Source organism: Elephantulus edwardii, unplaced genomic scaffold (genome assembly GCF_000299155.1).
Source record: "Elephantulus edwardii isolate Elephantulus edwardi_28Jun2011 unplaced genomic scaffold, EleEdw1.0 scaffold00267, whole genome shotgun sequence".
NCBI classification, from domain to species: domain Eukaryota; kingdom Metazoa; phylum Chordata; class Mammalia; order Macroscelidea; family Macroscelididae; genus Elephantulus; species Elephantulus edwardii.
In genome coordinates this window covers 1,707,249-1,732,095 of record NW_006400017.1, presented here as the reverse complement: position 1 = coordinate 1,732,095, position 24,847 = coordinate 1,707,249, and the positions used below count along the sequence as shown (strand labels likewise).

Sequence of the window (24,847 nt, the reverse complement as noted above, 5' to 3'; positions counted from 1 at the left end):
AGGCGGTGCGGTTGGCGCAGGATAGAGCAGGGTTTAGAGCTGTTGTGCATAGGGTCGCTATGAGTCGAAAACGACTCGATGGCACATAACAACAAACAACAATAAAACCAGGTGCATCCTTCAGAATGAGGAGGGGACACCCCTGCTCTGCACCCTGCTGTTAGGTCGCTTTGAGGCCATATGGAGAACTTGGTGATCTGGTGAGACAGGTGCAGAAAATGTCTCAGGAGGTGAAGAGATGCCGGCTAAAGAAGAGTAAGCTCAAATGGACATGGTTGCTGCCTGGACATCCCAGCCTCTCAGTGCTTAGGTGTGAGAAGCAGAGGACACATCCAGGGCGGGAGAGGGTGAGGCAGTCAATTCCAAGGAAGGGAAGGTTGATAACCACTCAGTGATGAGCCATGCTGGCCGGAGGCAGGGAGGTTGTCTTCACTGAGGTCATACAAGCAGGTTACATAATGGTCCACAGAGCAGGGATGCCAGGAGGAAATGTCCACCCATGGTCAGGGCATCTGGAGGCTGAGGGCCTTCCTGGAGCTCCATAACCCTCTCAGGGTCAGAATGGGCCACATCAGCCTGGTGCATTGGGCCCATGAGGTCAGCATTGTGTGTTTAGACGTCTGGGGATGGCATCTCACAGAGGCACTACCCCCACAAAGCCCTGGCCCTGGTTATGTGTGGTCTAACCCCAAATCCTGCTTCTTAAAATGTGCTATTGGTTGCCAGGAGGGCAAGCAAGCATGGGGACAGCTCAGGGGAAGCCTGCTCCTTGGGGAACCTGACTCTGATTGGGAGTGTCACCCAGGGACAGTTCCAGGTAGACATCACAAGGAAACACATCCCTTGTGTTAATCCTGAGCAATCAGGGGTGCTCTCCCCACTTTGCAGATGAGAAAACTGAGACTCGGGCAGAATAAGTGATTTCTCTGAGGATGTAAGTAATAGGGGTAGTGACCGAAATGCAAGATGCCACATCAGGGCTCTTTCATCCTCCTGAAGTATCATCCCACACTCACAGGGAGAATGTGAGGGTCCTCAACATGGTATCAGGTGGCTCTACACCATAGCCCTGCCCCTTCAGGGGTCCTTAGGAGGCAAGGCAGGGAAAGGAGGAGAGGGGTGATTACTAGAATAGGAGGATGAAGTACAGTCCCCATCTGGCTGGGACGTCGGGGCCCTGCCCCCTGAGGATCCCACCCAAGCCCAATTAGAAGGGGTTCTCTATGGAGCAGGCATCCCTATACACAACCAAAGGAATGTTAGAGCACTCAGTCTCCCACGCTCTGCACAGCATGCCCTCAATTCATGCAGGTTCCACAAAGGGAATGGCTCTTAAATCTATGAAAACAGGTTAACCTGAGGGTCTTGAATAACAGAAATGCCCATGGGAATTTCCCTAAAACATCTTGTCTAGGATTGGCAATGGTCAGAAAGCACTGTGAAGAAGAATGGTCAGAAGGCCCTTTCACTCACTGCTGAGGAGAATCAGAACCAGGGCCATCTTGAGGAGGCCAGTGGGGCGGTGCCTTTCACAAGACAAGACACACACACACCTTGGGACCCAGCAAGCCCATGGACAGTGTTAACCAACCACTGCCACACTGATACATTGATTTTAACTGCAAAAGCTAGGAAGCAACCTATTTGTCCCTTGATGGGGGACTGATTACGATGCAGTGAAATATGATACGCTCTTCACAAAGAATGATGCATCTCTAGATATGCTGAAGCAGTAAGAAAATAAAAATGTTTTATTATATAAAAAAGAAAGATGCAGAATGGATGGAATGTACTTGATGATCACATTTGTGTGGAGGGAGGGATGGATAGATAGCTAGAGAGATAGAGAGATAGATAATGATATTAAATGGCTATATATATTGAGTCTATGAATGTTAGTGGATATGCATAGTATAACTTATATTAAATGACTATAAATATTATATCTATATATGAATATTTGTGGATATACGTGATAAATCCAACTATAATAAGTATCTACATATTGAATCTATATTTGAATGTTTGTGGATATGAGCGATATATCTGGATCTATATGTTTATGGATATACGCAGATATGTTCTATATATTTTATTCACCCACATAGATCTGTGTATTTATGGATATATGCAGAGAACAGCTCAGGAATGGCATCTAAGAAACTAGCACTATCCATTGCCTCTGGGGAGAGAGGCTGGGTGAGCTAGGAGACAGGAAAGAGACTGACTATTCACCTTTTGTTCCTTTTAAATTTTATACATGTATTACCTATCCAGGAGAAAGATTAAAAATGAGAATTTTTACAATGTATGTAGCAGAGTGATTTTTTTTGAGATGCTAATTTCTACATTCTGGCTTCTTTGCCTCTGGGAAGGTTTGTGGAAGTTTCCTGACTTATGGAGACAAAAGTCCTTTTGTTCTCATGAGAAAAGGATTTGAGGAGGCAGAGATTCCCTCCAGCAAGAAACAGTGAGCCTCATTCTATAACCCAGACCAAGAAGAGGACAGAGACGCAGGCAGATTCCTCATGTCCCTCCCCAAGAGGATGGAGGACAACTTGAACTGCGGCCCAGGGAGCCAAGCCCTAAGCCAGGAGCTGTGGGCCAGGACTCAGGGACCACCAGGCTGGGTCTCCTTCCCCCTCACCCCCATGCTCACCAGTGTGTACAGAGGGATGTGCACTTGGGCTTATGTGTACATCCCTACACACACACACACACACACACACACACACATGCATACGCACAACACACAAAGCACACACGCACACACACTATCCCCCCCCCCCCACCAGAGGTGACACTGGGGGGATTGGGACTATGCTCAATTGAGAACTGAAGAAGGTCAAGGAGAGAAGAGCCCTCAGGGTCACAGAGGGGAAAACCTCTCATGAGGACAGCAGATGGGTGTTCAGTTAGAAGGAGTTACGCTAACACAAAAGCAACTCCTCTCTGGCAGTTCGAATCCATCAGCAGGTCTGCAGTAGAAAAACAGACAATCTCCTCCCAAGCAATTTACAATCTCCAAGCTTTTGTGACCTAATGTTAAGAAATCCACCAGCTGCTTCTGGTGGGAGAAGATGTGATTTGCTGCCTCTGAAAACCCACTAGAGGGTCAGCTCTGAAGTCGGTTCTAACCTGATGGCAAACAACGACAGCAATGAGGTTTTGAGGTACGAAAAATAAAGAAGAGTCATTCTCTCACATGGAAAGCAGTGGGCTGCGCTTAGATTTTTATTTGCTTCTCCAGCAGCATCTTGCACCCCTCAGCAGCTCTGGAAACTGGAGACTGAGGCATTCATGCTGCCCCTTCCAGTTAGGTCCGCTCGGTGGAATGCACCAGTGGGAGGATCCAGGAGAAGCACCTTCCCTCCCAGGTCCGCACAGGCTGGTCCTTCGGCTGAAGGCCATGGCACCTGCCTGGGATTGCTCCAGGCAGCTCTCTTCCCACAATATGGAAACTGTACATTTCTATGAACTTTTCCACTCTGCGTTGTGATTGCTATTATGTGTGATCAAATTGGAAGCTACTCCTAGCTGACCATCCAATGTGTTTTCAGAGCCTGTAAATCGCATGGGAGGAGACTGCATCTCTTTCTCCCACAGAGCAGGATTCAAACTGCCTGCCTTTGGGTTGGCAACACAGCTCCCTCTTTCCACTACTTACCTCTCCATGCAGCTGTCTCCCCACTACATACCCGCTGCTTGTGCTGGCTGGTTTTCTAAAAACCTTCATTCACCTGTAAATCAAGTCCTTTTACTCATCTCATCTCACATTACAAGGTTTACTCATCCCTCCTTATACTATCTCGCTCCCTTTCCTGCTGGGACTTGGCTGAATCACGCCTGGAGACCAGCCAATCTACCAAGTACCATCACAGCGCCCCACGCCGCCCGCCCCCGTGGCCAGCTTCCTACACCTTGACCCCTCTTCTTCTTTGTTCTGGCCCCTTTGTTCACAGCCTCTCCTCCAGTTTTCACACATTCCTGTTTTTTCTGTCACCAGAAAGGCGAGGGGGGGGGGGGGGGCGCGGCGGGAGAGGGAAGGGGGGCGGGGTGAAGGGAGAAATGCGCCACAACGGGGGGGCACCGCACTTGTTCCTCTGATTGGGACCCTTCTTTCCACTGCTTCTGTGCCCAGATATTTCCAGAAGAAACTTCCCTGCTGCCTCCCCCTGGAAGCTGTCCACTCTTACCTCCTTGCCCTAAAGGCACCATGAGCTTCTATTTCCTGGGACTGGTAATCACACTTATAATTTTGTCATCATTCGATTACTGCCTTCCCCTCCTCCATCCTCCAGAATCTGAGGTCCTCGAAGGTTGGGATTAAGCCTGCTTTTGTCCCATTTTAATCCCAGAGCCCATCAACGTGCTGCCGCATAAAGATGTCCATTGAATTCTTGTTAAATAACTAACTGAATGAATGAATGATGCGACCTCATCTTGCATTCCTTTAAGTGGCAGAGGATGCACACGTTCCCAGTCATGAGCAGACAGGACACGGAGAGAGGTGCATATGTACACTCGCCACACACACACATCCTGCATCTGAATAAACACGCACGCATTGATGTGCACACTGATGCATGCCCACAGAGGCGCAGGTGTGTGCACACATGCACAAACACGCACACAAACAAGAAGGGGCCGTGCCAAGCAGAGACATACGCGTGCATACGCAAGGAAAGTGCTCCCAAGGCGGACGTCTGCCACCCTGAGCTCATTAAAGCAGCTAAATATAGCCCGTCTGCAGCTGTGCTCAGCAAGCTGCCCACACAGACCAGGAAAAGACGCCAGTTACCAGGCAGAGGAGTGGGGAGGCCAGCCTTGGGCAAGGGGCTTCTCGCAGCATGAATGTGTGGTGTTCTCCTGCTGCCAAGACCATGGGACTCTGGGTACACAGGTGGGGCAGCTCCTGGCTGGCTGGCTGGCTGGCACATGCAGAGTTTCTCCCTCTGGTCACTGACCCTGGGCAGTGGGACAGCAGGCCAGCATCCCAAGGATGGGAAAGGATGACATGGAGTCACTCTCATCTTTTCACTCTGTCCCCTTGGGGCAAGCTCCTAGGTCTGTTTGGTGGATGGTTAACAGGACCAGGGTTTGCTCTAAACCAAGAACCAAGGCTTTGTCCAGGCCCAGGGTTGTGCATCAGGACCCTGTAAGGATCCCTCAGGGCTCAGCTGGTGGCGGGGGCAGGGCTCAGTCTGGCAGGAAGATCAAGGGCTGTCTGGGGCCAGGGTAGAGTATCGATCTGGGGGTGAGAGAACGTGTTCCTCCATATGCGTGCAGCTCACTGTGTTGTTTCATGAATGTGCACGGCCACGGGCGGACCCTCCCCACACTGGGAAAGCCACCTGCTGCTGCCCATATCTTGGGTCAGACACCAGCCTGGCCAGTCTATTCGACATCCAGCTTAAGCCTGGGTCCCCTGGGCCATTCACTGTTGTACATCACATGGGTGGGGCTGAGTCTCAGAGGGTCACAACAGGTTACACCTTCTTGTCACTTGACCCTCCTCCCCCCCATGGAATGTGGTAGATGAAGTTGCCTCCAAGTCACAAACTCTTTTCTGTCCTGTGCACATCTTGGACCTTGAGGGGTTGGGGGTTTTAGAGGAGTTTGTTGTGAGGAAGGATCTTGTGGTGCAAGAGACAGTGAGACATTTCCTCCAAGTCCCTGGAACGACTGTAGAGAGACTGCAGGCAGAAGGGAGCCTGAGCTAAACCTGGAGCTGAGGTCTGGCAATGGAGAAACAAGGGGAGCTTGGTGGAAATCTCTCCCTTTGAAAGATCATATCTCCCTTCTGAGTCTTCGTTTTCTCATTGCAAAATGAGGGTGATGACCGTAGCCCTTCCCTGCTCCCAGGTGGATATGAAGTCCAGAGAACATCCGGGAAAAGGCCCTGGTCTAACGGACCTCCAGAGATGGGAAGGGAAGAAGACAGAGATGATGTGTCTCCTGGGAGAGACGGGCCTGGTAGGGAGTGTGGGCACTGAGTCAAAGGCTCTGCACTCCGAGCCTTCAATGATGATGGGAGATTAAGGAGGTAAAAAGACCCAATGCCCTGTATGTAATGATAAAAGGAGCAGAGAAGGGGTACTAACAGCCCTGGGGCCCAGAGAAACCACCCTGGGGAACCCGAGCCCTTCCTACCATCTGCTGTGGGGGAGCTGTGTCAGGTCCTCCCTGGGGAAGGCTGGAATGCTCAAGCTTCCCAGTTTAGCCCATGGGAAAACAGGGCTTTGAGCCTGCATGTCCCTCATGGAAGACAGTGTGGAAAGGAAGAAGAGAGCTGATGGGGAAAGTGGGCAAGGAGGTGGGATGTACCTGTTGCTGGAGAGAAATCATAAGAGGGATGAGCAGTGGGCTAGCAGGACAAGGTTTGCCTCCAGCAAAGGTCCCCTGACACGTGGAAAAAGGACGAGGGTGGGAGAGGAGGCTGGAGACAGGGGGCTCAGGGAAGAGAGAGCAGCAGAGGGACGATGGTGGCCTCAGGCAGCAAAAGGCCAAGGGACTGGAGAGGTGCGGATGCCTTTGTAAACCCTGTTGGCGTTTCCAAGCTGGAATCAATGCTCATAGGGATCAGATTTAACTCCGGAAGATGACAGAGAATGAGTGATCTAAAAGGACCCCTGGGTTTCTGGCTTAGGTTTGAGGAAAATGCAACATTCAGTTGAGAAGGAGCGAGGTCCTTGAGGAGATAATAAACTCCCGTGAGACCTTGCACCCAGCACCACATAGGCATGCTGCAAGTGCTCTGGAAATGTGGCTGCACGGATGGAGCAGAAACAGAAAGAGGTGCAGACAAAGGACACCAGGAGGCAAACTGAGCAACAGAAAAGCAGAAACTCCTGGGGAGTTAGATCTAGACGGACCTCCCCACCCAGGCAGGATGGGAGACTGTCCACAGAGAGGAGTTAAGGCTGTACAACAGGCCAGGCAGGGGACCAGGTCTCCTACCTCTCAGACCAAGTGATGCCACCCACAGTGGCACACAAGCCAGTGGTGGCAGGCCACAAGGTTGTCCAGTGGCAGCCAACAGGCCATATGTTCAATGCAGGATGAAGGTTTGGGGCTGAGCAGCAGCTGCACAGGGGAGAGGATTCCAGGACTTTGCCTCCCCATTCAGAAAGACTCGCCATCTTACACCTGCAGGCACCCAGCAACCTGAGAAGCTCAGTGGCACCCCCCACCCCCCCCGCCCCTCCACACACCAGCTCAAGAAAGCTCTCAGGGAGTCCAGACTCCAGGGAAAACCCCTCTGTGACTAGAACAACAGAGGCAGCCACAGGCCCAGCACAGCACTACAAATACTGCACTTCGGGAGATGGCAGGATTCACCTCTCACACCTGCAACCAGGTGTTGTTGCAGCTGTCAGCACACCCCAATTGCCATGGTGAACAGGAGCCATTAGCCACTTCCAAGGTGCCAGGTACAGACCCTGGCAGCACACGTGCATTCCCTCCAGTGCCCTCAGCCACCCAAGGAAGCAGGCACTGTTGTGTTTCAGAGACATCAGGCAACCTACACAAAATGTCACAGCAAGTCAGCAAAGGAAGCCCAGGCCTATGTGCTTGCAACACACAATTTATGCCACCATCTCATACTGTTGTCAGCGAGCTTCCAGAAACCAAGTGGAAATAATATGTAAACTAGTATATATGGCATCCACAGTCCATGGTAACCAGTTAACCAAATGCCATCAAGTCAGTTCTGCCTGATGTCCACCCCACACGCATCACTGGAGAACTGTGCCCCATAGGGTTTCACAAAGCCTGACTTTTTAGAAGTAGATTGTCAAATCTTTCCTCACGGATACTTCTTGGTGGACTCAAGCCCCCAACCTTTTGGTCAGTAAAGCATTAGGTTAACTATTTTCGCTCTACATGTTAAGGCAATGCTATTTATCTTTGTGTATTCAGAGTCACAAAGCCTGTTGCTAAATTTAGTTTAAAAATAAACAAACCAACCATCATCAATTATCACTGCCATTTCATAAAAGAAGTCTTTTACTGCAGAAAACTGTCAGCAGAACATGAGTGTGGAATAAAAAACAGTCTTCTCAATGGAATATGTTCGGCTTGACGTCTCTTCTTTTGTGGCTATTCTTACAGTGGGAAATATTGAGCTGACCCTTGGGAAATAAAAGGTTATGGTTCAAATCCATCCAGACATTTTACTGTTCTGTAAAGATTACAGCTAAGAAAATCTTATGGGGAAATCATATTCCATCACATTAGATCACTATGAGCCATCATTGCCACCGCACAACAGTACTTGGGAAACGCTAGTCTAAATACCCTCTGAGGTTCCATTTCTAGTCCCAATTTCTCCTGCACCGCAAGTCAATCCCTACTCATAGTGGCCCCACACAACAGAGCAGAACTGCCCCATAAGATTCCAAGCCTATAATCTTTAGATAAAGCAGCTCTGGGGGTTAAGCACTTAGCTGCTATCTGAAAAGCCAGCAGTTTTAACCAGCAGCTGCAGCACATGAGAAAAGCTGTGACCATCTGCTCCATAAAGATTGTTGTTGTTGTTGTTAAGTGTCGTCGAGTTGCAGGCGACTCATAGCGACCCTATGAAGGAGAGTCCTCAATGCTTGGGTGTCTTTTATCCTCTCTCCAGGTTCATAAGGTTTCTGGAGGCAAGCTATTATGGAAGTGGATGCCACTCCTCCTCCCAAGCTTATTTTAATCGGGGAGCTCCACTCCATTCTCTGTCCACATTGGGTAACTAGCCATTAATGCCTTTGACACATCAGTGTCACAGTGTTCAGTCTCACAGCAACCACAAGTTACCACTGTATGGCAACTTGTACACCAGGGCTATATGACCTAGAAGAATGTCTGAACAAAAACAATGAAAGACTGGCCCAAGGGCTGCAGGCCCGAGAGCCCTTCAGGGTCTTACCAACCCGGCATGCCCAAATGCTGGCAAAGTCCTTCCGTTAGACCCCCAGTTCATCTGGCATTCTGCCAACCCCCATGTGGGGTTCAAAGAACACCAAAATTGCCCTGAGCCCTCAAACCTGCCGTGCCTCAAGAAGCCAGAGTCTAGATTCAGCTGACATTAAATCTCCCAAGACCCTGCTGTGTCATAAAGATTACAGCCCTGAAAAGCCTACAGGATGATGGTTCTACTCTGTCGTATCAGGTCCCTGTGAGTTGAGATCCACAGGAAGTTGCGCTGCTACACCGAAGATGGGGCCTCTCAGTGGTAGGACTCTGCCAGCAGCTCTTCAGGAGAAAGACAGGCAGCATCTTCTCACATAATTCACAGCCTCCAAAGTTCTGAGGCCACAGCAATGAGCTGAGTGCCACCGATGAGCTGCAGTCAACCTGGCAGCACAGGTTTGGTCCAGGTTTAGTGTTTACAGGAGCAGATCACCAGCTCTTTTCTCCTGCAGTCATTTGGTGGGTACAGAGTGCTGGTCTTTCAGTTTGTAGTCAAGGTGCTCAATCAGGGATCCCTCATCTACCATTAACCCCCAAACCAAACCCACTGCCTTCAGACTCATGGTAACCACCCAGCAGGCTCTGACCCTGTAACTCTTTACCAGAGGAAATGACTTCTGCAGAACAACTTGTAGACTCGAACCTCTGACCTTTAGGTTGACATATTACTTTAGTTTTTACCAGGTCAGAATATATTTAAGGGACAGAATGTGATGACAGCTTAAGCAACATAAATTCTGATTTTAAAACAGAAAAAGAAGATTTGAAACTCCACTTAAACATCCATTTTTTTCCCCCAGCTAGGTCCAGAAGACATCAAATCCTCAACTCATCACTGTCTAGTTAGAACTGAGTCACAGAGGACCCATGAGCAGGTTTTCAGAGGCTATAAATTACACAGGAGGAGACTGCTCACCTTCATCCCTCAAAGCAGTTGGTGGATTCGAACTGTTTGCCTTTGAATTGACAGTAGAATGCCTTACCTGCTACACCACCAGAGCAAGTCATCAAACATTTCATCAATTTTATTGTGTCTGTGGTAAAGCTGGCAGCATGGAGGCAGCCCCACAACAGGGCAGTTGTGGTTTTCATTTCAAGGAGGGTGTGTGGGTTTCCTCCTCCTTGAGGCCCAGAATCAGGGAGAGGTGATTCAGTGGCAAAGTACTTGAAACCTGGTTCCCTACCAATGTCCCTCAAACACCTAGCTGTCAGGAGGGGGTTTGCAGGGAGCTCTGGTGGCCTAGTGGTAAGATGCTACAGTACAACTCCAAAGGCATGCAGTTCAAATCCATCAGCTGCTCTGGGGGGGAAGGATGGAGCAATCTCCTCCCGTGAGATTTACTCCCTCTGAAAACCCGCTGAAGAGTCAGCTATGGGTTGTTTCTGACTTTACGGCACACAACAATAACAACAACAACAAGAGCATGATGTCCCACAGGTTTCTGCAGAGCTTACACACAAAGATTAACAAGTAAGGACGTTAAATATGAAACACAAGGGTCTGGTCTGCCACCAGTCATGGGGCTGGTACAGAACTAGGCAGCAATTTGCTCAGTTATGCATGTAATGTCTCTAAATCAGAGGCTGAGCAGATACAAGTCCAGAAGAACAACAAAAGGAAAAATAAAAGTTCATTTTTTCATATTCCTGAGGAAAATGGTGCCCTACTTTATATTCTATGGGATGAAGGTAAGGACCTCAGTATAGAAACCCCCGACCTTGCCCTTGTCAGGTGCACTTCTGACCTGAGTCTTTGGGAGGTGGAGGGGCCTGACAGAGACACTCAAGCCAATCAGCGTCTTAGGGAATCTCTCTACAAATTGCTGTTAAGTGTTAGAAACCCAGAGAAGGGTCTTTGGGATGCTGCTTTCCCACTCAAGCCATGGAAAGCTGGGCTATGGGAAGGATGGGGAGGCAGATGACGCTGCTCCTCTAGATGGCATAAGAGGGATGGAACTTGGAGAGGTGTGAGTAGAGAGGGCTGAATCCCTCAAAGTTACAACCATAACCCCAAATATAAATATACACAGAGACTCCTCTTCCCAAGCTCAGCCTCAAACAAAACTCAATACCATCAACAGTAAAGGCATGTGGCTGGGTCACTGGCCCCAAGTGCACCCTGGATCTCCAGAGGGGATGGCTAGAGGCCACTATGTCACAAGGTGATGCATCTGTATCAAGTCCTTCCTGAAACTGGCCCAGTGCTCATTTCCCTTGAGCACATGAGCAGAAGGGAATCTGAAGAAGCCTGAAGGATGACCAGGACTCGTGAGGCCTCAGGGTTCAGCCAGCACATCACAGGCCTCTTCATCACCCCCCCCCCCCACAGCCCGGGGTGAGGCTCCTCCCACTAACACCACCATCATCTGTGGTTCCTGCAAGTGTGCCACCCCAAGGAATGTCTCAAAGGCCCTTGTCCCCATGCCATGCTTCTCTCTTCCTGTCCACAAGCAAATGACACACAGATGGTTTTTCCCACCCCATCTGCTCACCTTCCCTACTCCCCCAGCCCCAAGGCTTCACCATTCTGGCTTTCACACCACATCTGCCAAATGTGGGGGATTCAGGACCCCAGTTTGCTCAGCTCATGGGCAGAGTGACCTGAAATGAGCCACGTGATCCCAGGTCCTCTGATCCTGCCTGAAGATAACGTAGTAATGATCTTACAAGCCTCTGGACCCTGAATGGACAGGAAAAGGGCTCTGGGTCCAAGGAGCTTGGATCCCCTGCCCCCAAATTAAGGGATTTCAAGGGGGGCAGGCTAACTCACGCTGCTTCTCCTGGAGGATGTTGGAGGTGCAGGGCGCCGTTCCTTCTCCTGCAGAAAGGAAAAGAGCCATAAGTACAGACACCCCATGAGTACAGACACCCGTGAGTACAGGCACCCGTGAGTACATCAGCATGGAATAAACCCAAGCATCAAACCTGCCACCATTGAGTCTATTCTAACTCATAGTAGCCCCGTGTGTCACTGAGCCGCGTCAGCTTTTCTTAGCTGTCATCTTTGGGGGAACACTTCCCAGGCCTTTCTTCAAAGGCTTGGTTTCAAACTGCCAGCCTTGAGGTTAGTAGCTGAGGGTCAATGGTTTGTCCTGTCCAAGGAGTCATTACAACTGACCAGACGTGGCCTTTCCTGGATGGAAAGAGGTATCTCCACCCAGCTCCTCCTGCCCTGTCCCACCCTGTCCTGCTCCTGCACAGACTTCAATCTTAGCCCTTAATAAAGTCAAAAGTTTGGGAACCTGACACTCTCATCTGGGAGCGGCAGGACTGGCTCCTGTTCCACTTCTCCGAGCTTCTCGCCTCTGCCTTCTCCCCCAGATCCTCTTCTCCAGCTTCATGAAGCAACTGCTCCCCAGTTGCTGCCTTTGTGCCCTGTTCTCTCTCCTGGAGGCTCAGCACTGAGTGCATGACCACAACCAGCAGCTTCTATCGCCAGTCCAGTCCTCACTCCTATGTCCTCTGTCTTCAGGAATCTCCAGGTATTTCCTCGCCTCACACTCTGTGCCACCCAGGTCCTGGCACTGCTCTTCCTTACGCGTGTCTTGTCTCCCTGGAAGGCATTTCCTTCTTCCCACACCTAGGACCAACTTGGCGAACCTTCTATCACAAAGTCCCCTGGGCTCTGCCTCCTTTCTATGCCCCCTCCCCATCTGAGCTTAAGCAGCAGTGGCAGGAATTCCCTCTTGGTTTGCTCCCAGGCCTGAAACGGTGCTCTTCTGTCTCTATTTGTTGAATGAATATTGAACCACCCTACACTACTGCCCAAATACAGAACTCCACCCTATGTCATTGGACTCTTGAAATAGTTTCTTTCTTTTCATAAAAATATTTCTTCTATAATTATGAAAGTAACAGATGCTCCTTACTGAAATTTTGAAAGCGCTCACAAACCTAAAGAAAGAAAAAGGATTCCTCACGGTCTTGTTACTAAGAGAAAACATGATTACATTTTATGTATTTTTTCCCCGTCTTTGTTCTATATTTGCATATAATTTTTGTGGTTGTTGTTTGTTTTGATTTTAGTTGTTTGGCCTGTTAAGAACCTAGGACTCTGGGTGGTGCCTTGCCTCACATGTTGTGCTGTAACCAAAAGGCCGGCAGTTCAAATCCTTCAGCCACTCCTCAGAGAAAGAAATGAGGCTGTCTCCTTCTGGACAGAGAGATGGCCTCAGAAATTTAATGGAGGGTCACCAGGGGTCAGAGTGGCTCTACAGCAGTGGGTTAGTGGGCTTACAGGGAACCATGAAGACTTCTTCAGAAATGTCCATTTTCTGAAGCTTCCCTTAAGGGTCACTTCTGAGTCTCCAGACTCAGGGAAGGCTAGTTGACATCAAGATGATTGGGAGCTCCGTGCCAAAAAAGGTCTAGGTAACTGGATGGAGGTGGGTGAGATGTTGTCCACAAAGAGTCATTTATGAAATGTGCTGACATGTGACCAGCCCCAGGCACTTAGCATGTCTGACCTAAACCATCCTCTCCCAGAGCAGAGGTCAGATGCTGTGTTGAGGACAGGGAGGAAGAAACTGAGCAAGGCCTGGGAGCTAGAGGGTGAGGGAAAAGGTGCGCAGGAACTGATGCTGGAAAGCAGGGAGGTGAGGAAGGCAGGCCCACTCATGAGCTGAAGCTCCCCTTTATCGTATGCTCCACTGTCCCCTTGGCTGAGTCTGGTCTTTATAAAGCACCGATTCAAAGACCAAAGTATTCAGAAGTCAAGCTTTAAACCCCAACCCCAAAGACCTCTGGGGTATGGGGATCTGCATAGACCATGCTGGTCACAATCCCCGACCACAGCTCAAATGTCTGGAATTTCTCAGACGCCTGCTCTGTGCCAGCGCCCGGGGGGACGGAGAATGGTCTAGCGAGGGCTGGGCCAGGTCTGACTCATTGTCTCCTCAGTCTCCTGCCAGGTCCATCCACAGCAGCTCCTCAGCCAGACGCAGGAGACTTGCACTCCCTGTCTAGATGATAAGGCCATGCAAGACTTTCATTTCCAGAAGGCAAACACAGCTTTTAGGGCAGGCTCTCAGCATGCAATTACATGTGGTGGGGAAGTGAAGCAAGGGCGTGAATCTGGGTGGGCAGGGCTCCAGGGGCAAGAAGACACCAGAGGGCAAGAGTCCTTGCAAAGCTGGTGCACAGCTTTCTAGGGATGTCTTAGTTTCTTAGTGCTGCTGTAGCAGAAGTACCATGAGTAGAGGATTTTAAACAACAGCTATTTCTCACAGTTTCGGAGGCTAGAAGCATGGGCTCTAGTTCCCTGGGGTCTGCCTGTCTGTCGGGAGTCGGGGTGGGGGACAGAGATCCATGTGTCTTTGGCTTCTACTTCCTCTGTTTCTTGCTGATGTCCACATGTCTTCTTCAATCGATGCCTGCCCCTGTGCCTAACTGTTCTTTATATCACAAAAGCAATTGGGTTTAACACACTCCATGCTTTAAAGGGGTCTCCTTAGTGCAACAGAGAAAAGCCCTCTTCTCAAATGGAGTCACATCCATGGGTTTGTTGTGCTGTTCTCTGCCCTTGAGTCACAGCTGACCCTCCAGTGGGTTCTCAGACGTTGTAAATCTCAAGGGAGGAGACTGTGCATCTCTCTGGCTCAGAGCAGCTGGTGGATTTGAACCACCTGCCTGTGGGTAGCCAGCACAATGCCTTACCCACCAGGCCACCAGAGCTCCCTAGGTATAGGGATCATCCGGATTCCAGCACATATTTTGGAGCCAATCCAATGCAAGGGTGAAGAGAAGGAAAATTTCAAGGGAAAGAGCTAAGAACCAAACTTGGCCTTGAGAGTGTAACCTGGGAAGCCTGCCTGCCACACAGGGAGCTTTACATTTGCCTGGTGCTTCCAATCTGTTTATCACTGAAACCTCATGCCTGTGGGAAAGCGGTAGCAGGTCCTCTTAGTGGATGAGCAAACTGAGGCTCAGAAACACAGTCTCATTTATCCAATGTTTAGATCTGTTCCTTTGACAAAAGATGAGGGATCTTTCCATCATCTCACCCTTGTTCCCTATGTGTGGAACCTCCCAGAGCAGGGGCTTCCTGGGGTGGCTCTGGAGCTGTGGTGGGTACTCTATGAAGTGAAGAATCATCAAGGCCTAGGAGGTGCTGCTGACAAGCCAGAGGATGTGGATTAAAGCCTGACTGGGGCTGGAAGTGGGGAGTCATGTGAGGGGAGAAGGGATGCTTGCAAATAGTGCAGAAGGAGGCATCTGAGGCCTGGGGACTGGCCAGTGCTTCCTGCAGGCCTGGATCCTTCCAGATCCTGAGCCGGCAGCTGAGGGACCTGGGCAAGAATAGCTAGATGTATGACAAGGTAGGTGTGGGGCCAAGACCACAGGAAGCTGGCCCAGCCTGCTCAGCCCAGCCAGCTCCATCTTTGCTGGCAGCCGTCAAGATGAGGCGTCTGTTATGAACACCGGCTTCCTGATTAACAGGCTCCCAGGACGAGGGTGATTAACCAAATGTGCAGCTGCCTCAGCCACTGCCTAAATGAGACCCCACTTGGCCCAGAGCTTTCCTAGGCCCCTGGGCCCTGACAGTCCGCTGCATACAGAGCTTCCACAGAGCAGGGCTGCCAGAAGCTTTCTGCAAACAGGCTGTACAGCCAAGATGGGCCACCACCCTCACTGCTGCCCCCAGCACATCCCAAATTCAGGAAACCCTGGGAGTCTGAACACAGCACTTCTTGAAGGAAACCCTTCCAAGACCCCACCCCTGTCTGCTGAGAGATTTCTGGTTCCTCTTCCCCATCCCCTGACAACCAGTTGCAACTCTTTGACAGAAGGAGAAGGAACTCTCATAGCCAAGAACAGAACTTGCTACCTATGGGTTCCTGGCAACCCCATCTGTGTGCTGCAGGACAGAACTCTATTCCATGGGGTTTTGCTGGCTGCGATCTTATGGAAGCTGATTACCAGGTCTTTCTTCCACGCCACTATTGGGTGGATGGATTCAGACTGCCAGCACTTGGGTTAGAAGGCAGCACTTAAGCATTTCCAAGAACAGAGGCATTTTCTTCCTGTCTCTAGGGGAAGAGATAAGGGGATGCTAAAGAAGAAAAAAATGAACTGGAGCTTGGGGAGAAAGGATCTAGGAATTCTCTTCCTAATGTGCCAGGAAGTCCCTGCTGAAGCAGGGATGGGGGCAAATTAAGCCCTGGGATGTGTTGTGGGCCTTCCCAAGGGGAATTTTGGCCAAACTGGTAACTCATTTCACGATGCATGGTTAAACAGAATACTTCTGGGCCTCCACAAGGAAAAGACTGATAACCCAATCACAAAATGGGCAAAAGATACGGAAAGAATTTTCACAGAGGAAGATATCTGAATGACAAACAGACACATGAAGAAATGCTTCAAATCAGTGGCAATAAGAGAGATGCAAATCAAAACCACAATGAGGTACCACCTCACTCCAGTAAGAGGGGCAAGGTTTAATAGGGCAGCATGTAATAGATGTTGGAGAGGATGTGGTGAGAAAGGAACTCTTATACATTGTTGGTGGGATTGTAAAATGGCATAACCATTCTGGAAGGCAGTCTGGCATATCCTCAAAAAAGCTGAACATAGAAATTCCATATGATCCAGCTCACTCCACTATTTGGAATATACCTTGAGAAAATTAAAACTGAGGCACAAACTGAGATTTGTACACCAATGTTCATATAGCAGCATTATTCACCATAACAAGAACATGGAAACAGCCAAAATGTCCAACTAAAAACAAATGGATTGAGAAATTATGGTACATTCACACAATGGAATACTAGGCAGCACACGGGAGCAATGATTTTTTAAATTATTACCTAACTTGGGAGCGACTGGAGAGTGTTATGCTGAGTGAACTAACTCAGTCCCACAAGGATAAATATTGTATAAAATCATTATTATAGGATGAGCATAAGGATCCAAGAGGGGTGAGAGAAGATGGAAGCAGAGGGATGAGGATGTGCAGGGGGAGGCAGGGATTAATCATGGGATTGTACAGATTGATGGAGGAGGGGTGAGGGAAATTGAAAGAATTTGTTCTTAAAAGCAACATATTAAATTTTAAAAATAAATCAGTAGAAGATTTTTTAAAAATATGCATGGTTGAGAAATGAAGAGCCAGCACTCGCTCCTGACCCTCAATATTGCAGGCCCACTGCCGAGCTGCAGCTTAAAGTTCACCCTCCCTACCTCTCACCTGATCCACACCCACCCCTTCTATCATCCTTGATATCTGCTTCCAGAACAATCTTTTTAGGAGGTGGCTCTTTGCTCCTCTACTTAAACCACCCCATGGATGCTCAGCACTCCTGAAAGGGCCTCAACTCTCAATGTGGCAGTCAAGACTTTCATAGGCAGTTCCTACCTTCTCCTGCTTCTTCTCTAAGAATTCCAGCTCTTTTTTGCCATCCCAGCCCAGTGCCCCACCCCCCAGCCCGGTGCCCCACCCCCCAGCCCGGTGCCCCACCCCCCAGCCCGGTGCCCCACCCCCCAGCCCAGTGTCCCACAACCCAGCCCAATGTTCCCAGGCCAATGCCTCACACTCCAAACTTCTATCATAATGAACCCTGAACCCAACCCCCACTCCAGCTTTTTCATGCCTCCCTCCATGTCTCTGCACCTGTCATTCCCTCTGTCTGTCCAGAAAACCCTCCCTAGCTCCTCTCCGGATGTCTCAAGTCAAACGGTGCTGACCCGCTGATGCTTCCGCACGTTGTTCCCACTCTTGTCAGCACAATTAGCTCACTGAACTACAATCACCTCGCCACCCCCCACCGCCCATCTGGGAGCCACTCAGTTCTGAGTCTATTTCTGAGTCATCTCTTGTCCCCTGCCTTGACCCACCCAGGGTCTGACACAGAGTAAGTATCAGAGCATGTGTGCTGAATGCATAAGCAAGCAAGGGAACACATCAAAGCCATTTGAGTCCCTAATGGCCTTGAGTTTAGAAGGGGAGGGAAAGTCTCCACGCTCAGAAATGCTCAATTTAGAGCAGCCTGCTCTAGGATCTAAGTAGGGGGCCAGCAACGCTAAGCTGGGCAAGAGTGGCAAGGCCTGGTGAAAAGTTGATAAGGTCAGGGGAAGGGCAGGGACAAAAGCAGGAAGCACAGCTTTCTACCTGCCCACCCCTCGGTCAGAACACAGGCTGAATGGAAGGGAAGGTAGGTGTGGAGAAAGAAAGTGCCAGAAGCTAGGGCTCTCAGAGTCAGAGGTAACTTTAGGATCACTGGATCTAGCAGTGAGCTGATAATCCCCTTTACAACATCCCTCATAGAAGATTTTCAGGGTCGTTGGATTCCCACAACCACAGAGAGCTCACTAACCCTGGGCAATTTTTGAAGGAAGGCTGGAACCAATTGCAGACCTGCTGACATGCAAGGCTGGGCAATGTAGACTGTAGGCAATAACTTAGTTGTGAACCCTACAGCAAGACAATATTACCGGGTTTATGTTTTAGAAATATCATATTTGTTTAGAAGCAACAACTGCTGCTGCTGCTGGTGTTATATGCTGCCGAGTTGACAACAATTCATAATGACCCTAAGAACAATGGCTCTGAGCCTTGCCCTCCCATGAGCCAACTTCACCATCTCTGATACATTTGTCCTGAGTGCCACAATCACTGTGTCAATACACCTCATCCAGGATCTTCCTCTTCTGCTCTGTCCCTCCACTCTTCCAAGCATGATGTCCTTTTCCAAGGACTTGTCCCTTTTGGCCATGTGTCTAAAGTATGCAATACCAGAGCGTCAAAATCCTAGCCTCCAAGGAGCAAACTGGTTTCACCCTCTCCAAGACAGATCTATTTTTCTCTTGATGGTCCACAGTATGTTCAATACCTCTTCTCCAGGACCATGGCTCAAAGGCATCGATTCTTCTTCTGTCATCCTTATTCACAGTCCATCTCTCTGATGCATAACAAGCAACAGAATTGGATAAATACAGTGGGGTTTTTTAATTAATTTTAATGAAAGCTTACAGAGACTTTGAATTTCCATTCATTCATTCATTGCTGCACTTTTCTCCCTGAAAAACCTCCCCTCCGTTTGCTCTTCTCTTTGAAAGTAAAAGAAAAATTCTTTCCTTGTTATACAATCTCTTCAAGTCCACTCCACTATGCAGCCTTTATTCTGGACTCTGGTCATGACAATAATACCTAATCACATATCCCTTTTAAACAGTTCTCTCCCTCATCTGTTTCAATGCAGTATACATAATTTATCCCATCTTTCTCTGTCTCCCCCAACCCCGATGTCAGTCCCATTTACAACAGTGGTACTATGCAGTATTTATCCTTTTGTGATTGAGATATTTCACTCAGCATAATGTCTTCCAGGGTCACCAATTTTGAACAATATTTCATGAGTTCCTTGGTTTTCAATGCTGCATAGTATTCACTGTGTGATATACCACAGCTTCTGTATACATTCATTTGTTGATGGGCACTTAGGTTGTTTCCAACTCTTTGCTATTGTGAACAAAGCCACAATAAACATGGGTGTGCTATATCTGCTTGGTTTCTTTGGGGTATATTCCCAGTAGTGGGATTGCTAGCTCAAATGGTATTTCTATTTGCAACTTTTCGAGAAGGTGCCATACTGCCTTCCACAGTGGTTGCACCATTTTACACTCCCACCAACAGTGAATAAGGGTTCCACTTTCTCCACGACATCGCCAGCATTTGTTGCTTGCTGTTCTGTTAAATTTTGCTATTCTTACTGGGGTGTGATGATATCTCATAGTTGTTTTGATTTGCATCTCTCTTAGAGCTAGGGATTTTGAACATTTTTTCATGTGCTTGTTAGCCATCTGAATGTCTTCTTTTGGTGAAGTGTCTGTTCATATCCTGTACCCATTTTTCAATTGGGTTGTTTACCTTTATCTTGTTGTGGTGCTCGAGTACTTTATAAATTCTAGATATAAGTCCCTTATCTGACATGTCATTACCAAACACTTTTTCCCAGTCTGTGGCTTCCCTTTTTACCTTGTTGGAAAAGTTTTAGGATGTGCATAGGGATTTGATTCTTAGAAGGTCCCACTCATCTGTTTTATCCTCTCCTGGTTATAGATTTTTCAAGATGCTTGGAAAACTGTTAATGTTGTGGATTAGGGCTTGTAGAGTTCTTCCAAGATTTTCTTTAATGAAGGTTATAGTCCTTGGTTTTAGTCCTAGGTCCATGATCCACCTTGAGTTGGTTTTTGTGTATGTGTGTGTATGAAGTGAGGTGTGGATCTTGCTTGAGTTTTCTGCAGATAGTTTTCCAATTTTGTCAACATCATTTGTTAAAAAGGCTATTGTTGGTCCACTTAACTGAACTCATCTCAGTTGACCATACATAGATCGGCTGATTTCTGGATTCTCAATTCTATTCCATTGATCTATGTATCTGTCATTGTACCAGGACCATGCTGTCTTGAACACCACGGCAGTGTAGTAGGATTTGAAATCAGGGACTAAGGTGCCTCCTACCTTGTTTCTATTTTTAAGGAGTGTCTTGCTTATTCTGGGTTTCTTTCCATTCCAAATGAAACTGAAGATTGTCTTTTCCATCTTGTTGAAGAATGGGATTGGTATTTGTATTGGGATTGCATTGAACATGTAAATTGCCTTTGGTAGTATTGCCATTTTCACAATATTGAGTCTTCCTGTCCATGAGCAAGGGATATTCTTCCACTTCTTAAAATACAGTATTATGTATTGAATTGTATCTCTTCTCCACCCCTGAAGAAAGACACAGGGAGCTCTTGGAGCATAGTTCGTAAAGTGTTGTGTTGCTAATCCAAAGGTTGTGCCTTTCCATTCGAACCCCTAGTAACGCTGCGAAAGCTGGGCAATCTCCTCCCACTCAATTTACAGCTTCCCAAGACCCACCAGTCAGTTCTGATCCAATGGCAATGAGCTGAGCTATGGTTTTGTCATGGATCCAACCCTACAGGGTATCATGCAGGAGGAGATTATCCATCTTTGTCTCACGAAGCAACTGGTGGATTTGAAATGTGTGTTTTGGGGTTAGCAACACAGCTCTTTACCACTAGGTTACCAGACCTCCTGGGGTGTGTGATATATTTATGTTGGAATCTTCACCCTTCTGCCTGGAGATATTTAGAAACAGAATTTCCTTTGTTATGTTAATGAGGCACAATCAATGTAGGGTGGGTCCTAAACCTAATCACAACTCAGTTATGAAAAAAAGAATACAAGGGAGATCTGTACACCAGTGTTCACAGCAGCATTATTTACCATCTCAAGAACACGGAAACAGCCAGCCCAAGTGAAGAATGGATTGAGAAATTGCAGTACATTCACACAACGGAATACTATGCAGCACAAAGGAGCAATGATTTTGAAAATCACTCCCTAACTTGGGAGGGACTGGAGAGCATTATGTTAAGTGAACTGACTCAGTCCCATAAGGACAAATACTGTATAAAACCGTTATTGTAGAAATAGAAAGATAACTAGTAACACGTATATGAGGATCCAAGGGGGGAGGGAAGGGGCAGAGGAATGAGGATGGTGGGGCTAATCATAAAGTCGCACAATTTGATGAGTGGAGGGAGGGTGGGTAAAGGAAATGAGAACGATCCAGTGTAAAAAACAAACTTTGTAAGTAAATCAGTTGGTTGTTGTTGTTAAGTGCTGTGGAGTCATAGGTGACTCACAGCGACCCTATGAACAAAAGTCCTTGACACCTGCATGATTTTCATCCTTTCTCCAGGCTCATAGGGTTTCCTGAGGCAGGCTATGTACGGAAGTGGATGCCACTCCTTCTTCCAAGCTTGTTTTAATTGGGGAGCTCCACCAAACACTGTCCCCCACGGATAACCGTTATCACACATGACACATCTGTCTAGTTACCTCTGTACAGCATGTGGACACACTAGGGCTATGAGACCTAGAAGACTGTTTGAACAAAAACAATGAAAAACAGGCCGCAGATTAGAGTCCCCCACCTTTGCCTTGGTAGTATCGCTTTCAGTCCACTAGGCCAGGTAAGTAAACCAGCATAAAATAAAAATTTTATTAAAAAAAAAAAAAAGAATAGACATAGGCTCATTGGCAATGAGTTGTAATCAACACATAGCTGATCCTCTAGCAGATTTCTGAGGCTGTAAATCACACTGGAAGAGAAGGGAAAAAATCTGTAAATCACACTGCCCAGCTTCCCTCTTGGGGCCTCCGGTGGATCTGAACTATCAGAGGTGTGCCCTTCGCGTTAGCAGTGTGACTCCTACAAACTAGGCCTCTGGAGTTCCCTATTAGACACAGAAATATGCACAAACACAGAGGTGGGGAATACAGATGTTCTGTGAGGCTTGTCTATAAGCCAAGGAACAAAGGGAAGCCCAGACTACCCACCAGGAGGGAATCAACATCATTAAGACCCTGATCACCAAGACTTTTAACTTCAGGGCTGTGAAAAAGAAATTTCTGTTCTTTAAAGACATCATTTGTGGTGTTTTTGATACAGCAGCAGTAGGAGACTAGGATAGTAAACAGACTCCATTGTCTAGCTTGGTTTTGCCTCCTGCTCCAAGTCTCTATGAAATGTCATTTCATATTGCGTATGAAAACAAACCCCACTCCACCCTTCAGGTCCATTCTGACTCGCAGCGACCCTCGTTTGACTTTCCAAGGCTGTGAGTCTTCATGAGAAGATAGTGCCCGTCTTTCTCTTGAGAAGTAGCTGATAGATTCAAACGACCCACTTTCCAGTTAAGACATTACATCAGCAGAGCGTCTGGTATTTTAAAAGAAACTAATCTTTAGTACACAAGAAAGGAGAGACTTGGAAATGTTGAAGGTGTTTCCCCAAAAGGTAAAATCAGAGATAGCTGATGAAGAGACAAAGAACTGGATATATAAATTGTAGGGTCAAGAGAAGATGAAAACACAAGGCCCTTTCTTCACAAATCAAGAATTTCTAGATGGTGAGGAGTCATGCTTTAGCACTGAGTGTCTGTTATTGGTGATAGAAAATTTGGCAACAGACATGGGTGTTGATTGCACAATATGAGTAATGTATTTAAAAAAAAAACCAATTTTAAAATAAGGGTTTTAAAAAAAATAATAATAATAATTTTAAGATGGCAACAGCCAAGCAGTGAACCAAGTCTAAGACCCTCCTGAGTGTGAAGTCATGGAAACAAGCCCTGGTGGGAGGAAAATCGAGTCTCATTTCTTCAAAGGAAGGTTTATGTCCAAAGACGCAGGCAGTTTGGAGGGAGTTTTAGTCCCTGGGTGGAAAATACAGGAGCAGAAGGCAGCTTTGGCCATTGTCTAGGCTTCTGTAGCACAGGAGCCAGAATCTTTGGCCCTCATCCGCCCACCCCCAAAACCTGCTTATCCATACAGGGGCATCTGTCTCCAAACATGAGGAAGGAAAAATATTTAAGTGACAGGAAACCTTAGGAAGCATAAATGCCCAAGAATAGTAAAAGGAGCTACTCATACACCTCACATGGCAGCATTTTTTTTTAATTCTTCCCTAATAATTGGATGGAGCATTGGCAGCCTAGTGGCAAGAAGCTGTGCTGCAATCCCAAAGACATGTGGTTCAAGGACACCAGTTACTCTGCTGGAGAAGGATGAGCAATCATTTATTGCCTCTGAAAACCCACCGGAGGGTCAGTTCTAACTCTATAGAACACAACAACAACAATAATCGGACGATGGCAGGTTGCAGTAAACAAGTACATCTCATCACTCATAGACAGGATAGCAAGAAGCTGTAGACACAAAGTGGCAGGAGGGCACAGCCAAATATTACTAAACATTAGAAGGAAAGCAACAATGCGAAAAAGAGATGTCAAACTCAATCTCTGGAGGAGAAGCACAATGAGGCAAGTAAATGAATGTGTGGTTTTCAAAATTTAGAATGTGCGAGAATCACCTGAGGGCTTTTGAAAACATCAGCCTCCCAGAGCAGATCTGGATTGAGCTTCAAATTTCACATCTCTAACATATTCCTGGGTGATGTTAATGGTCAAAGGATCACTCTTTGAGAACCACAGATCTAGATACAAAGGCATAAACGTTCAGTCAGGAGGTGAACAGTAAGGGGAAAAAAGAATCTGAAAAGTAGGAGGAAGAGAGACTAATCAAGGACATGGAGGCAGTGGCTGGCCCCTACTTCTCAATGGCGTTGTGGCCCCCGTGACACAAAGCTTCTTTCAAAAATAGTAAGTACCCTGATTGTAAATACTCCCTTATAACTCATATTGTTAGTATAAATTATTCTGAAAAAGATATGTTAACCTTGAGCAAAAGAGATTTTCAACAGGGCAAGATTTTTCAAGGGAAAAGGAATCTCTGTCAGAAATACAATGTTGCCTAAATATATGAAAAGCAGTCAATGTAATGCACCGTATTCACAGAACAAAAGATTTAAAATCAAACAATCATTCCAATAGATCAGAAAACATCTGAGAAATTCAAACACCTCTTCATGATTGAAAAAAAAAATACACCCAACTAACTATAATAAAAAATAATTTATTCAACCTAATAAAGAGAATCTGTTTTTAGAAACTCAAAATTAACACCATAGTTGATGAAGATCAAAAGCTACAATCTTCAGTACGAATTATACCTCAATCAAAAGAGAGCAAAAATCCTCATAACTGGACCAATAAACAATGTCATGGTCAATGGGAAGAAGACTGAAATTATCAAGGATTTTTTTCTTATTAATATTTTTCTCATTCACATGCACTGTGATTCATGCATGTACATCGTGTTTTATACAATCTTTTGTTTATCAATCATTTTGTTTGACTTGATCTGCAATCAATACACATGGAAGGAGCAGCCAAGGAGTCAAGTAACCTAATCACACCAAGTAAATCTGCTGTAAAAAACCTTTTTTGTGTGTTATAAAAAGAAAAGTCCTTCCTT

The 24,847-nt window shown here is 47.3% G+C and overlaps 1 protein-coding gene across 1 annotated transcript in view; it reads right to left on the bottom strand.

The window, feature by feature from the left end:
• The window catches only part of PITPNM3 (PITPNM family member 3), a 107,652-nt gene that overhangs the window by 41,565 nt on the left and 41,240 nt on the right, over positions 1 to 24,847 (bottom strand). The window contains exon 4 of the mRNA XM_006899803.1: positions 11,729 to 11,776. Within this exon, the coding sequence (XP_006899865.1) occupies positions 11,729 to 11,776 (48 nt within the window). The remainder of the gene's footprint in view (positions 1 to 11,728; positions 11,777 to 24,847) is intronic.